This window comes from Scyliorhinus canicula, chromosome 9, assembly GCF_902713615.1.
Source record: "Scyliorhinus canicula chromosome 9, sScyCan1.1, whole genome shotgun sequence".
Lineage (NCBI taxonomy): Eukaryota > Metazoa > Chordata > Chondrichthyes > Carcharhiniformes > Scyliorhinidae > Scyliorhinus > Scyliorhinus canicula.
Genome location: NC_052154.1, coordinates 93,056,313 through 93,069,489, shown reverse-complemented (window position 1 = coordinate 93,069,489; position 13,177 = coordinate 93,056,313). Strand labels below are relative to the sequence as shown.

General features: G+C 49.0%; 1 protein-coding gene across 19 annotated transcripts in view; it reads right to left on the bottom strand.

The window, feature by feature from the left end:
- Positions 1–13,177, bottom strand: part of dnaaf1 (dynein axonemal assembly factor 1) — a 176,868-nt gene that overhangs the window by 149,539 nt on the left and 14,152 nt on the right. The window contains exon 1 of one of the 19 annotated variants that reach the window (XM_038807182.1): positions 3,078–3,125. The exons of the other annotated variants lie outside the window; for them this stretch is intronic. Coding sequence (XP_038663110.1) covers positions 3,078–3,103 — 26 coding nt within the window. The 5' untranslated portion in view covers positions 3,104–3,125. Of the gene's footprint in view, positions 1–3,077; positions 3,126–13,177 lie in introns of those variants that run through there. 19 annotated transcript variants of the gene reach the window in all.

Genomic DNA, 13,177 nt, shown 5'->3' with positions numbered 1-13,177 from the left:
AGGATGAGAGGCGACTTAATAGAGGTTTATAAGATGATGAAGGGGGTAGATAGAGTGGACGTTCAGAGACTATTTCCTCGGGTGAATGTAGCTGTTACAAGGGGCATAACTATAAGGTTCAGGTGGGAGATATAGGAGGGATGTCCGAGGTAGGTTCCTTACTCAGAGAGTGGTTGGAGTGTGGAATAGACTGACGGCTGTGATAGTAGAGTCGGACACTTTAGGAACTTTCAAGTGGTTATTGGATAGGCACATGGAGCACCCCAGAATGACAGGGAGTGGGATAGCTTGATCTTGGTTTCGGACAAGGCTCGGCACAACATCAAGGGCCGAAGGGCCTGTTCTGTGCTGTACTGTTCTATGTGCCAGTGTGAATTAATCTCGCTCCGTTCCCATTTCCCCTTTCTGTTATTGAAACTCTGATCAGTCTCTTCATCAACTCTCACATTGGCCTCTCAAGCTCAATCATCCACAAACCTTAACTCATCCATAACTCAAGGTCCAACATCAAGTTCTGCATATGCATCATTTGCGTTGATCTCTTCATTGCCAGTGTCCCTCAGTGACTCTCCACCTCCAATTCAAAACTGAGACCATGGCCTCACCTTACACTGTTATGTTTATCCATCACTCTATTAACACACTTCTTTTCACCCTCGTATGCTATAATGGAAAACATGGAAGTTTTTCGAACTTTGAGGAGAAACTTCATAGTTGCCTGCAAAAAATCTATATCTGGTGCTTTTCTGTCGATTCCAACTGCCTGCCTATGCCTTCTTGAATAAAGAGATGCCTTCTTGAATTAAGCAGATCTAGCTTACATGACTAGTTTAAAAGGTAAGGCAGTAGAGATGCAGAAGCAGACTTATAAGGAAATATTTACTAACTCTCAGAAAATAATTTACACAATGAGAAAGAAAGACTCAGAGGAATGCATCATGGATGGCTCACTAAGGAAATTAAGGAGACTATTAACTTGAAAAAAGATGACAAATTTGCAAAGATTAGTGGCAGGTGAGAAAATTGGTCAAAATTTAAGAACCAGCAAAAATTGGCTAAAAAAAGAGATAGAGTATGAGAGAAAGCTAGTTAATAATACAAAAACAGATAACAAGAGTTTCTACAAGCAATTGGGCAGTACGGTAGCACAGTGGTGAGCACAGTTGCTTCACAGCTCCAGGGTCCCAGGTTTGATTCCCGGCTTGGGTCACTGTCTGTGCGGATCTGCACGTCCTCCCCGTGTCTGCGTGGGTTTCCTTCGGGTGCTCCAGTTTCATCCCACAGTTCAAAGATGTGCAGGTTAGGTAGATTGGTCATGCTAAATTGCCCTTAGTGTCCAACAAAAAGGGTAGGTGGGGTTACTGGGTTACGGGGATAGGGTGGAGGCGTGGGTTATGGAGGGTGCTCTTTCCAAGAGCCGGTGCAGACTTGAAGGGCCGAAAGGCCTCCTTCTGCACTGTAAATTCAATGATTCTATGAAAAGAGTAGGTAAAGCTAGCGTTGGTTCTCTGGAGAGTGTTGGTAATTTGAAAATCACTAGTTTTAGTGTGACTATAATTTTCCGGTTTGAATTTATATGTTCTTAAGCATTTTTTGGTAAAATTGATGAAACCCATTTTATTTTTTTTAAAAACAGCCAGACTAGTTATGTAGACAGCCTTAATTGTGAGACAATTAAAGAATAGGTAATTCATTAAAAGAAATGATTAAAATTGCTCTTTGTTAATAAGAATATTTTGTGCTATTCAGGTTACAGAATGGAGGACTGAATAGGGCCTTGTTTAAGGGACCTCAACTCCAAATGACAAGCAGCAATGTTGACCAATTGCAGGTCAACACTCAAGCCTACCTCAAGAGGCACAGTTTGACAAAAATAATTGTCTTAACGCTGAGGCACCTTCTGTAATTAGCTGAAAATCAATGGCTTAATTCATATTTCATTATTGACAAGTTATCGACCAATTGGCTATTTTCCAACAATTAGCTAAGGTGGACTTTCAATTTGTAAAAAATGGATCTCGAGAAGCCATTTTGGGCAAGGACTGGGACAAGGCAGATAAAGGTAGAGAGAGATGTGTAAAGATGTAAAGAGAACGAAATGCATAGTGAGGGGGAGCCCTTCATTAACAGGAAGGGATTCCACTCCCTGAACATCCAACTTCTGTATGATCACTACATGAAGATCATGCACGTGTGTGCACGCTTCCCAGGGAGTGGGCACGACCGTTACATCCTGGGGCAGCCGCTATCTTCGAGGGACATCCCAGGATGACCAGTTGTCTCTTGGGGATAAGGGGTACCTGCTGAGGTACTGGCTAATGATGCCTGTAGAGAGGCTGGAGACCCAATATAACCAGGCCCATGTGGCTACCTGGACTGTCACTGAGTCATAGAATCATAGATCATAGAATTTACAGTGTTGAACTGACCATTCAGCCCATCGAGTCTGCACCAGCCCTTGGAAAGAACACCCTACCTAAGCTCACACCTCCACCCAATCCCCGTAACCCAGTAACCCCACCAACCCTTTCTAGACACGAAGGGCAATTTAGCATGGCCAATGCACCTGACCTGAACATCTTTGGACTATGGGAGGAAACCCACGCAGACACGGGGAGACCGTGCAACTCCACACAGACAGTGACCCAAGCCGGGAACCAAACCTGGGACCCTGGAACTATGAAGCAACTGTGCTAACCACTGTGCTACCATGTTGCCCACCCACTGTGCTACCATGTTGCCCACCCACTGTGCTACTGTGGTGCATTGAACTGCTTTAAATATCGTTGCGATGCCTCGACTGCTCTGCTGGGGCTTTGCAGTACACCCTGGAGGGTCACTCGCTTTGTGGTGGTCTGCTGTGCCCTCCACAACCTGGCACAGCAGCAGGGCGATGTGCTGCTGGTGGAGGAGGAACATGCAGCGATGTCAGAGGAGGAGGACGACGAGGAGGAACCGGACCAAGAGGGGCTGGAGGACAAGCCTGGGGAGGACACAAGTCCAGCGGAGGATGGAGCACAGGTGGCAGCGGCAAGTGTCCGGCCAGAGAGCTGGACCAGAGAGATCCTCATCCTCACCTGCTTCTCAACGGACGTGGCTTCATCCATCATCTCTTCCCTTCACCCCTTCCGAAATGAAAATGAAAATGAAATGAAATGAAAATCGCTTATTGTCACAAGTAGGCTTCAAATGAAGTTACTGTGAAAACCTCCTAGTCGCCACATTCCCGCGCCTGTTCGGGGAGGCTGGTACAGTAATTGAACTGTGCTGCTGGCCTGCATTGGTCTGCTTTAAAAGCCAACTCTTTAGCCCTGTGTTAAACCAGCCCCTTCCCACACACCGTTGCCCCCCAACCAGGTCCGCCTCACACTTCCCCCCCCCCCCTCTCTCCCTGACCATCCCCTCACCCACCCATCCATTACCCGCCCCATTTCTCTCCCCTCGCCACATTGACCCATTCCACCCTCCCAGGGTCTGTGTTACATCTCTCCAAGGTGATGGGCCTATGTCAGCAGGGTCAGCAGGTCAATATATAGTAGTGATGATAACCTGCTGTGAGATGAGCTCTGGTGCTCCTCAATTTATGCCATAGTCTGACTCCTGTCTGTCAGCTGAGTGCGCGCTCACACCCATCACCTGCGCTTGGTATGCTTTGGATGGGATGGGCTGCATGTAGGAAGAGAGCAACCGGGGGAGGGGGATGCAGGTCAGCTCGCAGTGCTGAATGCCGTGACGGAGGCTTCACATGTCTCAGGTGTAACGTGCTATAACGTTGTACAATTGTGATACCAACTGTACCCAGCCCCCGATGATGCTACCTCCACCCCCACCCCACATCCCCCCCCTCTCCCGAGTGTCCTCTCAGGGATCCTCGAACTGCTTAGCCCTCCGTATTCTGCAGCTAGGTCTAGTTATGTGCAGAGGTGGAGGCAGCCTGCTGCTAATCGTGTCCTGTGGCCTTTGTTTCCTCTGGGGGGGTCTGGAGTTGAAGGTCCCCACCCGACTATCCAGTATCACTGGCTCCGCCGCGCCATCTTGTTCTGCCCACTAACTCCACATTGGCAGTTGCACCGGGGGACCACTAGGACCACTAGTCGTCACCCTGTTGGGAGGCTCCAGGATGGTCTCCAGCATTCCCTCCTCCCGGCCAGTGCCCGTAGTGCCTGGGGATCACCTGGGGATGGAGGGGCAGCTGGATTGAGTTCCAGATGACCCTGCGTCATCTAGCTCTGCCAGCCCCGGCAGATCCCCATTGCCTGCACCATGGTCTCGATGCCCTCAACAATCTTCCTCTGTTACCGGGCCATGCTCTGCAGTGCCTTGCTAACATCTCCACCTACAGTCCTCAGCAACCGGGGCATGCTCAGAAGCGCCTCGGCAATACCCACCTGAGACTGGGACATGCTCCACAGTACTTCGGCCAAGTCCACCTGCGTCACGGACATGTCGGAGTCACTTGGGGACATGTTATCAAGGCACTCAGGCACCACCTTGGACATCACCACATATGGTGCTGACTTCATGCCCCGAGTTCTCCACTGCGGTCACCACTCTAGCAGTGTTGGCCATGGTGTCACACATTCCCATCGTAATTTCTGCTCCCGTAGCCTTTGGGACTCCTCCAATCAGCTATGGATCCACTGGAATGTCGCTGACATCCCCTCTGAATCTCACAGCCACACTCTAGCGACTGCATCAGTTCCGGGATAGCTTGGCCCAGAGGCTTGACATCTGACTGGGTCCTGGGATGCAGCAGGCCTCTGATTGCTGCCTCCTGTGGATGTTCCTGTTGCTACCTAATATGCATTAGCAACTGTATGGTGCACACCAGATTGTGCCCCAGAAGCCTGTCCACTACTTTTGCCCACCGAGATGAGTGTCTCTGCGCTGCTGGAAGTTGGGGAAGACAGCTGTGAGGCATCGATGGTGGCGTCCTCGGAGCTCTCCTCCAAGGAGATGGCAGGGGTGGGGCTCACACCAGATGGGCCGCAACGGCCGGCTGGAGATCCTGCGGGAGAATAGACTTGTGGTCAGTGGGAAGGAAGGATCATCTTGCTGGCATGAACACCTCACGTGTGACAGGTCATCTGTGGGGATCAGTGATACTCATCACTGCAGCACAGGCAAATCTCGACATTGGTGATCAATCTATCCTCAGCCATCCCTGTGACCTCCAGGGCCCGTTCCTCGTCGGGGGTGAGAACTCTGATGTTCGGCACCCCGCTACCCATCTGGGCCTTCTCCCATCTGTTGTGGTGGGTCAACTTCTCCTGTGGGGCCACAGAGGGGCATCGTGCGATGCAAGCGGCATGCATTGCGGGGAAGGGGTCATAGTGGAGGATAGGTGTGGTCACCACTGCTGGGCCTGAGTGGGGTGTGTTGGTGGATGCCAGGGTGTCCTCGGGTGTTGGATTGTGCTGGTGGGGAGGGGTGGGGAGAGGGAAAGAGATGACGAGCGCAGGGTCATCATTGGGGGATGGTGGGTAGAGCCGGTGTCATGGGGACGATGCCGACTCACCCATGCGGCCCAGTGGCCGTCATTTAACTTTTTGTGGTACTGGGTGGCGATCCTACTGGTGACACTCCTCAAGCTGACGATTGCTGCAACTGCCTCCCAGGTGGCACTGGCTGCCCAGTAGCAGACCCCGCCGAGCCCCATGAGGGGGCTGTCTTGAAACCACTGCATCCATCAATCTGACCAGGTCGGCATCTCCAAATGGTGGAGCTGGTCTGCGCGGTAACATGGCTGCGTGCTGTCTGGGGTTTGCTCTGCGGGATCAGCTTAAGAGCTACCTCCCTCGTTAGCAGGGAGTTCTGAAGCATGGTCCAAGTGAATAAGCTGGTGGGACAATCTCTTCCGGCATGAAGCCCGTCGGGCATCATTAAGTGACCTAGTTAACGTTAGATACCAGTGACGGCATCACAGGGTCGACCGTTGGAAAAACCCGGCTGTTCCTGCTCACTACCACACTTTGAAACTTTTCCGCCAACAGTGTATATTCGTCTTTTGTCCTGTGTTGTTTCTTTTCTTGTACTTTAATTGTTTACACAACGATTGGATTGATTCCTCACTGGGTTGTCCTTGGTTCCTCAAATGATTCCAAACAAAAACATACCACTAAGAACCAGTGTTTCAAGTTATCCTTCAGGGTATTGAGACAATCTGCCAGGTAACATCAGCAGGTTTCTTAACAAAGTGAGGAACTTAAAATGATCACCATCACCAGGGAAAAATGCTGGGAAAACTATTCAACCTAACGGCTGACAAGTCTCAAGGACATGATGACTGCATCCTCGAGTCTCAAAAGATGTAGCTGCAGAGAGAGTAAAGACAACGGTTATAAAATTCCAAAATTGCTTAGATTCCGGAAGGTTCCCAATGGATTGGAAAATAGCAATTACAGAAAGTCTGTAAAGGGATAGAGATAGGTTAGGCGAGTGGAGCAAAACATGGGAAAACAGGGGTTGTCCACTTTGACAAGAAGAATAGAAAAGCAGAGTTTTATTTAAATGAATATTGAAGTACAGTGGGAACTCTTATATGTCCTTGTATATGAATCACAAAAGGTTAGCATGCAGATGGATGGCACGGTCATACACTGGTTAGCACTGTTGCCTCACAGTACCAGGGTCCCAGGTTCGATTCCCGGCTTAGGTTTCCTCCCACAAGTTCTGAAAGATGTGCTGTTAGGTGAATTCGACATCTGAATTCTCCCTCAATGTACCCGAACATGTGCCAGAGTATGGCGACTAGGGAATTTTCACAGTAACTTCATTGCAGTGTTAATGTAAGTCTATTTGTGGGCAGCACGGTCGCACAGTGGTTAGCATTGCTGCCTATGGCGCTGAGGACCCGGGTTCGAATCCCGGCCCTGGGTCACTGTTCGTGTGGAGTTTGCACATTCTCCCCGTGTCTGCGTGGGTTTCACCCCCACAACCCAAAGATGTGCAGGGTAGGTAGATTGGCCACTCTAAATTGGCCACTCTAAATCTGCTTGGAGACAGTGGACTGGTCCATATTTAAGAACTCAGCGACTAACTTAAATGAGTATGTCACCACCGTCACAGACTTCATCAGCAAATGTGTGGACGAAGAAAGCAGTACGTACGTTCCCCAACCGGAAACCATGGCTCAACCGCGAGATTGACTCCCTAATGAAGGACAGATCTGAGGCGTTCAAGGCAGACGACCCTGTCCTATACAAGAAATCCAGGTACGACCTCCGCAAAGCCATCCGAGATGCCAAGAGAGAATATCAAACTAAGCTAGAGTCACAGACAGACTCTCGGCGGTTGTGGCAAGGACTAAGCAACATAACGGGCGACAAAGCGAAGCCGAGCAGTATCTCTGGCAGCAGTGTACCCCTCCCGGATGAACTTAATACATTCTATGCTCGGTTTGAGCAGGTAACCAACAATCCGCTATCGAGTGCCCCAGCAACCCATAATTCACCCATACCCACCATCACAGTTTCCGAAGTCAGATCGGCTTTCCTGAAAGTGAACCCACGGAAGGCGATGGGCCCGGACGGGATCCCTGGTCGTGCACTCAGAGCCTGCGCGGACCAGCTGGCAGAGGTTTTCACAGACATCTTTAACCTATCCCTACTCCACTCCGAGGTCCCCACCTGCTTCAAGAAGACCACCGTCATACCGGTACCAAAGAAGAACCAGGCAACATGCCTCAATGACTACCGCCCGGTGGCCCTGACGTCAGTTGTAATGAAGTGCTTCGAGAGGCTGATCATGAAGCGCATCACCTCCATACTCCCAGAACGCCTTGACCCACTTCAATTCGCATACCGTCGCAACCGGTCCACATCAGACGCCATTTCCCTGGCCCTACACTCATCCCTAGAGCATCTCGAAAACAAGGACTCCTACATCAGACTCCTATTTATTGACTACAGCTCCGCCTTCAACACCATAATCCCAGCCAAGCTCATATCAAAGCTCCAAAACCTAGGACTTGGCTCTCCACTCTGCAACTGGATCCTTGACTTTCTGACCAACAGACCACAGTCAGTAAGAATGAACACCAACACCTCCTCCACAATAGTCCTCAATACCGGTGCCCCGCAAGGCTGCGTACTTAGCCCCCTACTCTACTCCCTGTACACACACAACTGCATGGCAAAACTTGGTTCCAACTCCATCTACAAGTTTGCTGACGATACGTCCATAGTGGGCCGGATCTCGAATAACGACGAGTCCGAATACAGGAGGGAGATAGAGAACCTAGTGGAGTGGTGCAGCGACAACAATCTCTCCCTTAATGCCAGCAAAACTAAAGAGCTGGTCATCGACTTCAGGAAGCAAAGTACTGTACACACCCCTGTCAGCATCAACGGAGCCGAGGGTCCCAGGTTCGATTCCCGGCTGGGTCACTGTCTGTGTGGAGTCTGCACGTCCTCCCCCTGTGTGCGTGGGTTTCCTCCGGGTGCTCCGGTTTCCTCCCACAGTCCAAAGATGTGCGGGTTAGGTGGATTGGCCATGCTAAATTGCCCGTAGTGTCCTAATAAAAGTAAGGTTAAGGGGGGGGGGTTGTTGGGTTACGGGTATAGGGTGGATACGTGAGTTTGAGTAGGGTGATCATGGCTCGGCACAACATTGAGGGCCGAAGGGCCTGTTCTGTGCTGTACTGTTCTATGTTCTATGTAGAGATGGTGAGCAGCTTCAAATTCCTAGGGGTGCACATCACCAAAAATCTATCCTGGTCCACTCATGTCGACGCTATCACCAAGAAAGCACAACAGCGCCTTTACTTCCTCAGGAAACTAAGGAAATTCGGCATGTCCACATTAGCCCTTACCAACTTTTACAGATGCACTATAGAGAGCATCCTCTCGGGCTGCATCACAGCCTGGTATGGCAACTGCTCGGCCCAGGACCGCAAGGAACTTCAGAGAGTCGTGAATACCGCCCAGTCCATCACACGAACCTGCCTCCCATCCATTGATTGCATCTACACCTGCCGCTGCCGGGGGAAAGCAGGCAGCATAATCAAGGATCCCTCCCACCCGGCTTACTCACTTTTCCAACTTCTTCCATCGGGCAGGAGATTCAGAAGTCTGAGAACACGGACGAACAGACTCAAAAACAGCTTCTTCCCCACTGTCACCAGACTCCTAAATGACCCTCTTATGGACTGACCTCATTAACACTACACCCATGTCTGCTTCATCCGATGCCAATGCTTATGTAGTACATTGTATATATTGTGTTGCCCTATTATGTATTCTCATGTATTTTCTTGAATTCTGTTTAATTCCCTTCTCTTCCAATGTACTGAATGATCTGTTGAGCTGCTTGCAGAAAAATACTTTTCACTGTACCTCGGTACACGTGACAATAAACAAATACAATCCAATCCAATTGCCCCTTAATTGGAAAAAATAATTGGGTACTCTAAATTTTTTTATTTTTTTTAAATGCAAGTCTATTTGTGACAATAATAAAGATTATTATTATTAGATACAACAAAAAAGGAAGGCAAATGGAATATTGGTCTTTTTTGTAAGGGGGATGGAGTATAAAAATAGACAGGTCTTGTCGGGAAGTGCCAATTTTGACCTCCTTATTTAAGGAGCGACATATTTCTTTTGGAAGCAGTTCAGCTAAGGTCCAGTAGGCTGATTACTGAGGTGAAGGGGTTATTTTAGGAGGAAAAGCGTGTACCCATTTGAGTTAGAAGAATGAGAAGTGATCATATCAAAACATATTGGAAGTCCTGAAGACATGACAGGGCAAGCACTGAGAGGGTTTTTTCCCTTGGGAAGGAATCAAGAATTAGGGGGCACAGTTTAAAAATGATGGGTCTCCAATTTAAGACGTTTATGAGAAGGAATTTCTTCCCTCAAGGGATCATGAATCTTTGCAATTCCATTCCTCTTTGAGCAGTGGATCATCGAAAACGTCGAAGGCTGAGTTACACAGATTTTTGATTTATAGGGAATCAAGGCAGAAGGGCAGCAGAGCAGGGCTACTGATCAGCTGTTCTGGGCAAATTTGCATACGTGCAGTGCGGTCAGCCTAATTTGAAGGTGTACCTGTGAAGGAAAGCATCCAGCAGAGGGCAGCAGAGCAGAGCTACTGATCAGTTGTTCTGGGGACATTTTCATACGTGCAGTGCGGTCAGCCTAATTTGAAGGTGGTTTGTGGAGGGGCTGTTGTCAAGTGACAGTTAAACCTGAAATGCTTCGTCAGTGTTTCCCACCCTACCTCCTCCTCTAACCAAAAAATAAACCACGGTCGTTGGGAAGCGGGAGCAGGGGCTTGTCGTGAAGGCGAGTGAGTGCCTTTAAATTTGTTTACCTTTCAGCGGGAGCAGGGTTTGAGGGAATATCAGGTAAGCTCATCCTTTCTTTTTCTTTTTCTTGTTTTTTTTTTAAATCTAGAGGTGATGTCAGGGAAGGCAGTACAATGCTCCTCCTGCAGAATGTTTGAGGTGAGGGACGCCGTCAGTGTCCCTGCTGATTTCATCTGTGGGAAGTGCACCCAACTCCAGCTCCTCAAAAACCGTGTTAGGGACCTGGAGCTTGAGCTGGATGAACTTCGGATCATTCGGGAGGCAGAGGGGGTCATAGATAGAAGCTTCAGGGAGGTAGTTACACCAAAGAATAAAGATAGATGGATGACGAGAGGGGCTGGGGGTAAGCAGTCAGTACAGGGATCCCCTGTGGTCGTTCCCCTTAGTAACAAGTATACCGTTTTGGATACTTGTGGGGGGGACGACTTACCAGGGGTAAGCCATGGGGTACGGACCTCTGGCACGGAGTCTGTCCCTGTTGCTCAGAAGGGAAGGGGGAAAGGAGTAGAACATTAGTAATTGGGGACTCAATATTCAGGGGCACAGATAGGAGATTTTGTGGGAGCGAGAGAGACTCACGTTTGGTATGTTGCCTCCCAGGTGAAAGGGTACGTGATGTCTCTGATCGTGTTTTCCGGGTCCTTAAGGGGGAGGGGGAGTAGCTCCAAGTCGAAGTCCACATTGGCACTAACGACATCGGTAGGAAAGGGGACAAGGATGTCAGGCAGGCCTTTAGGGAGCTAGGATGGAAGCTCAGAGCGAGAACAAACAGAGTTGTTATCTCTGGGTTGTTGCCCATGCCACATGATAGTGAGATGAGGAATAGGGAGAGAGAGAGCAATTAAACACGTGGCTACAGGGATGGTGCAGGCGGGAGGGATTCAAATTTCTGGATAACTGGGGCTCTTTCTGGGGAAGGTGGGACCTCTATAGACAGGATGGTCTACATCTGAACCTAAGGGGCACCAATATCCTGGGGGGGGGGAGATTTGCTAGTGCTCTTTGGGGGGGTTTAAACTAATTCAGCAGGGGCATGGGAACCTGGATTGTAGTTTTGGGGCACGGGAGATTGAGAGTATTGAGGTCAGGAGCACAGATTTGACTTCGCAGGAGGGTGCCAGTGTTCAGGTAGGTGGTTTGAAGTGTGTCTACTTCAATGCCAGGAGTATATGAAATAAGGTAGGGGAACTGGCAGCATGGGTTGGTACCTGGGACTTCGATGTTGTGGCCATTTCAGAGACATGGATAGAGCAGGGACAGGAATGGTTGTTGCAGGTTCCGGGGTTTAGGTGTTTTAGTAAGCTCAGAGAAGGGGGCAAAAGAGGGGGAGGTGTGGCGCTGCTAGTCAAGGACAGTATTACGGTGGCGGAAAGGATGCTAGATGGGGACTCTTCTTCCGAGGTAGTATGGGCTGAGGTTAGAAACAGGAAAGGAGAGGTCACCCTGTTGGGAGTTTTCTATAGGCCAGCTAATAGTTCTAGGGATGTAGAGGAAAGGATGGCGAAGATAATTCTGGAAAAGAGCGAAAGTAACAGGGTAGTTGTTATGGGAGACTTTAACTTTCCAAATATTGACTGGAAAAGATATAGTCCGAGTACATTAGAGGGTCGTTCTTTGTACAATGCGTGCAGGAGGGTTTCCTGACACAATATGTTGACAGGCCAACAAGAGGCGAGGCCATATTGGATTTGGTTTTGGGTAATGAACCAGGCCAGGTGTTAGATCTGGAGGTAGGTGAGCACTTTGGAGACAGTGACCACAATTCGATACCTTTACGTTAGTGATGGAAAGGGATAAGTATACCCCGCAGGCAAGAGTTATAGCTGGGGAAGGGCAATTATGATGCCATTAGACATGACTTAGGATGTGTAGGTTGGAGAAGTAGGCTGCAAGGGTTGGGCACACTGGATATGTGGAGCTTGTTCAAGGAACAGCTATTGCGTGTTCTTGATAAGTACGTACCAGTCAGGCAGGGAGGAAGGGGTAGAGCGAGGGAACCGTGGTTTACCAAAGAAGTGGAATCTCTTGTTAAGAGGAAGAAGGAGGCCTATGTGAAGATGAGGCGTGAAGTTTCAGTTGGGGCGCTTGATAGTTACAAGGAAGCGAGGAAGGATCTAAAGAGAGAGCTAAGACGAGCAAGGAGGGGACATGAGAAGTCTTTGGCAGGTAGGATCAAGGAAAACCCAAAAGCTTTCTATAGGTATGTCAGGAATAAAAGAATGACTAGGGTAAGAGTAGGGCCAGTCAAGGACAGTGGTGGGAAGTTGTGTAGGAGGCTGAGGAGATAAGCGAGATATTAAATGAATACTTTTCATCAGTATTCACTCAGGAAAAAGATAATGTTGTGGAGGAGAATGCTGAGACCCAGGCTATTAGAATAGATGGCATTGAGGTGCGTAGGGAGAAGTGTTGGCAATTCTGGACAAGGTGAAAATAGATAAGTCCCCGGGGCCTGATGGGATTTATCCTAGGATTCTCTGGGAAGCCAGGGAAGAGATTGCTGAGCCTTTGGCTTTGATTTTTAGGTCATCATTGGCTACAGGAATAGTGCCAGAGGACTGGAGGATAGCAAATGTGGTCCCTTTGTTCAAGAAGGGGAGTAGAGATAACCCCGGTAACTATAGGCCGGTGAGCCTAACGTCTGTGGTGGGTAAAGTCTTGGACAGGATTATAAGAGATACGATTTATAATCATCTAGATAGGAATAATATGATTAGGGATAGTCAGCATGGTTTTGTGAAGGGTAGGTCATGCCTCACAAACCTTATCGAGTTCTTTGAGAAGGTGACTGAACAGGTAGACGAGGGTAGAGCAGTTGATGTGGTGTATATGGATTTCAGTAAAGTGTTTGATAAGGTTCCCCACGGT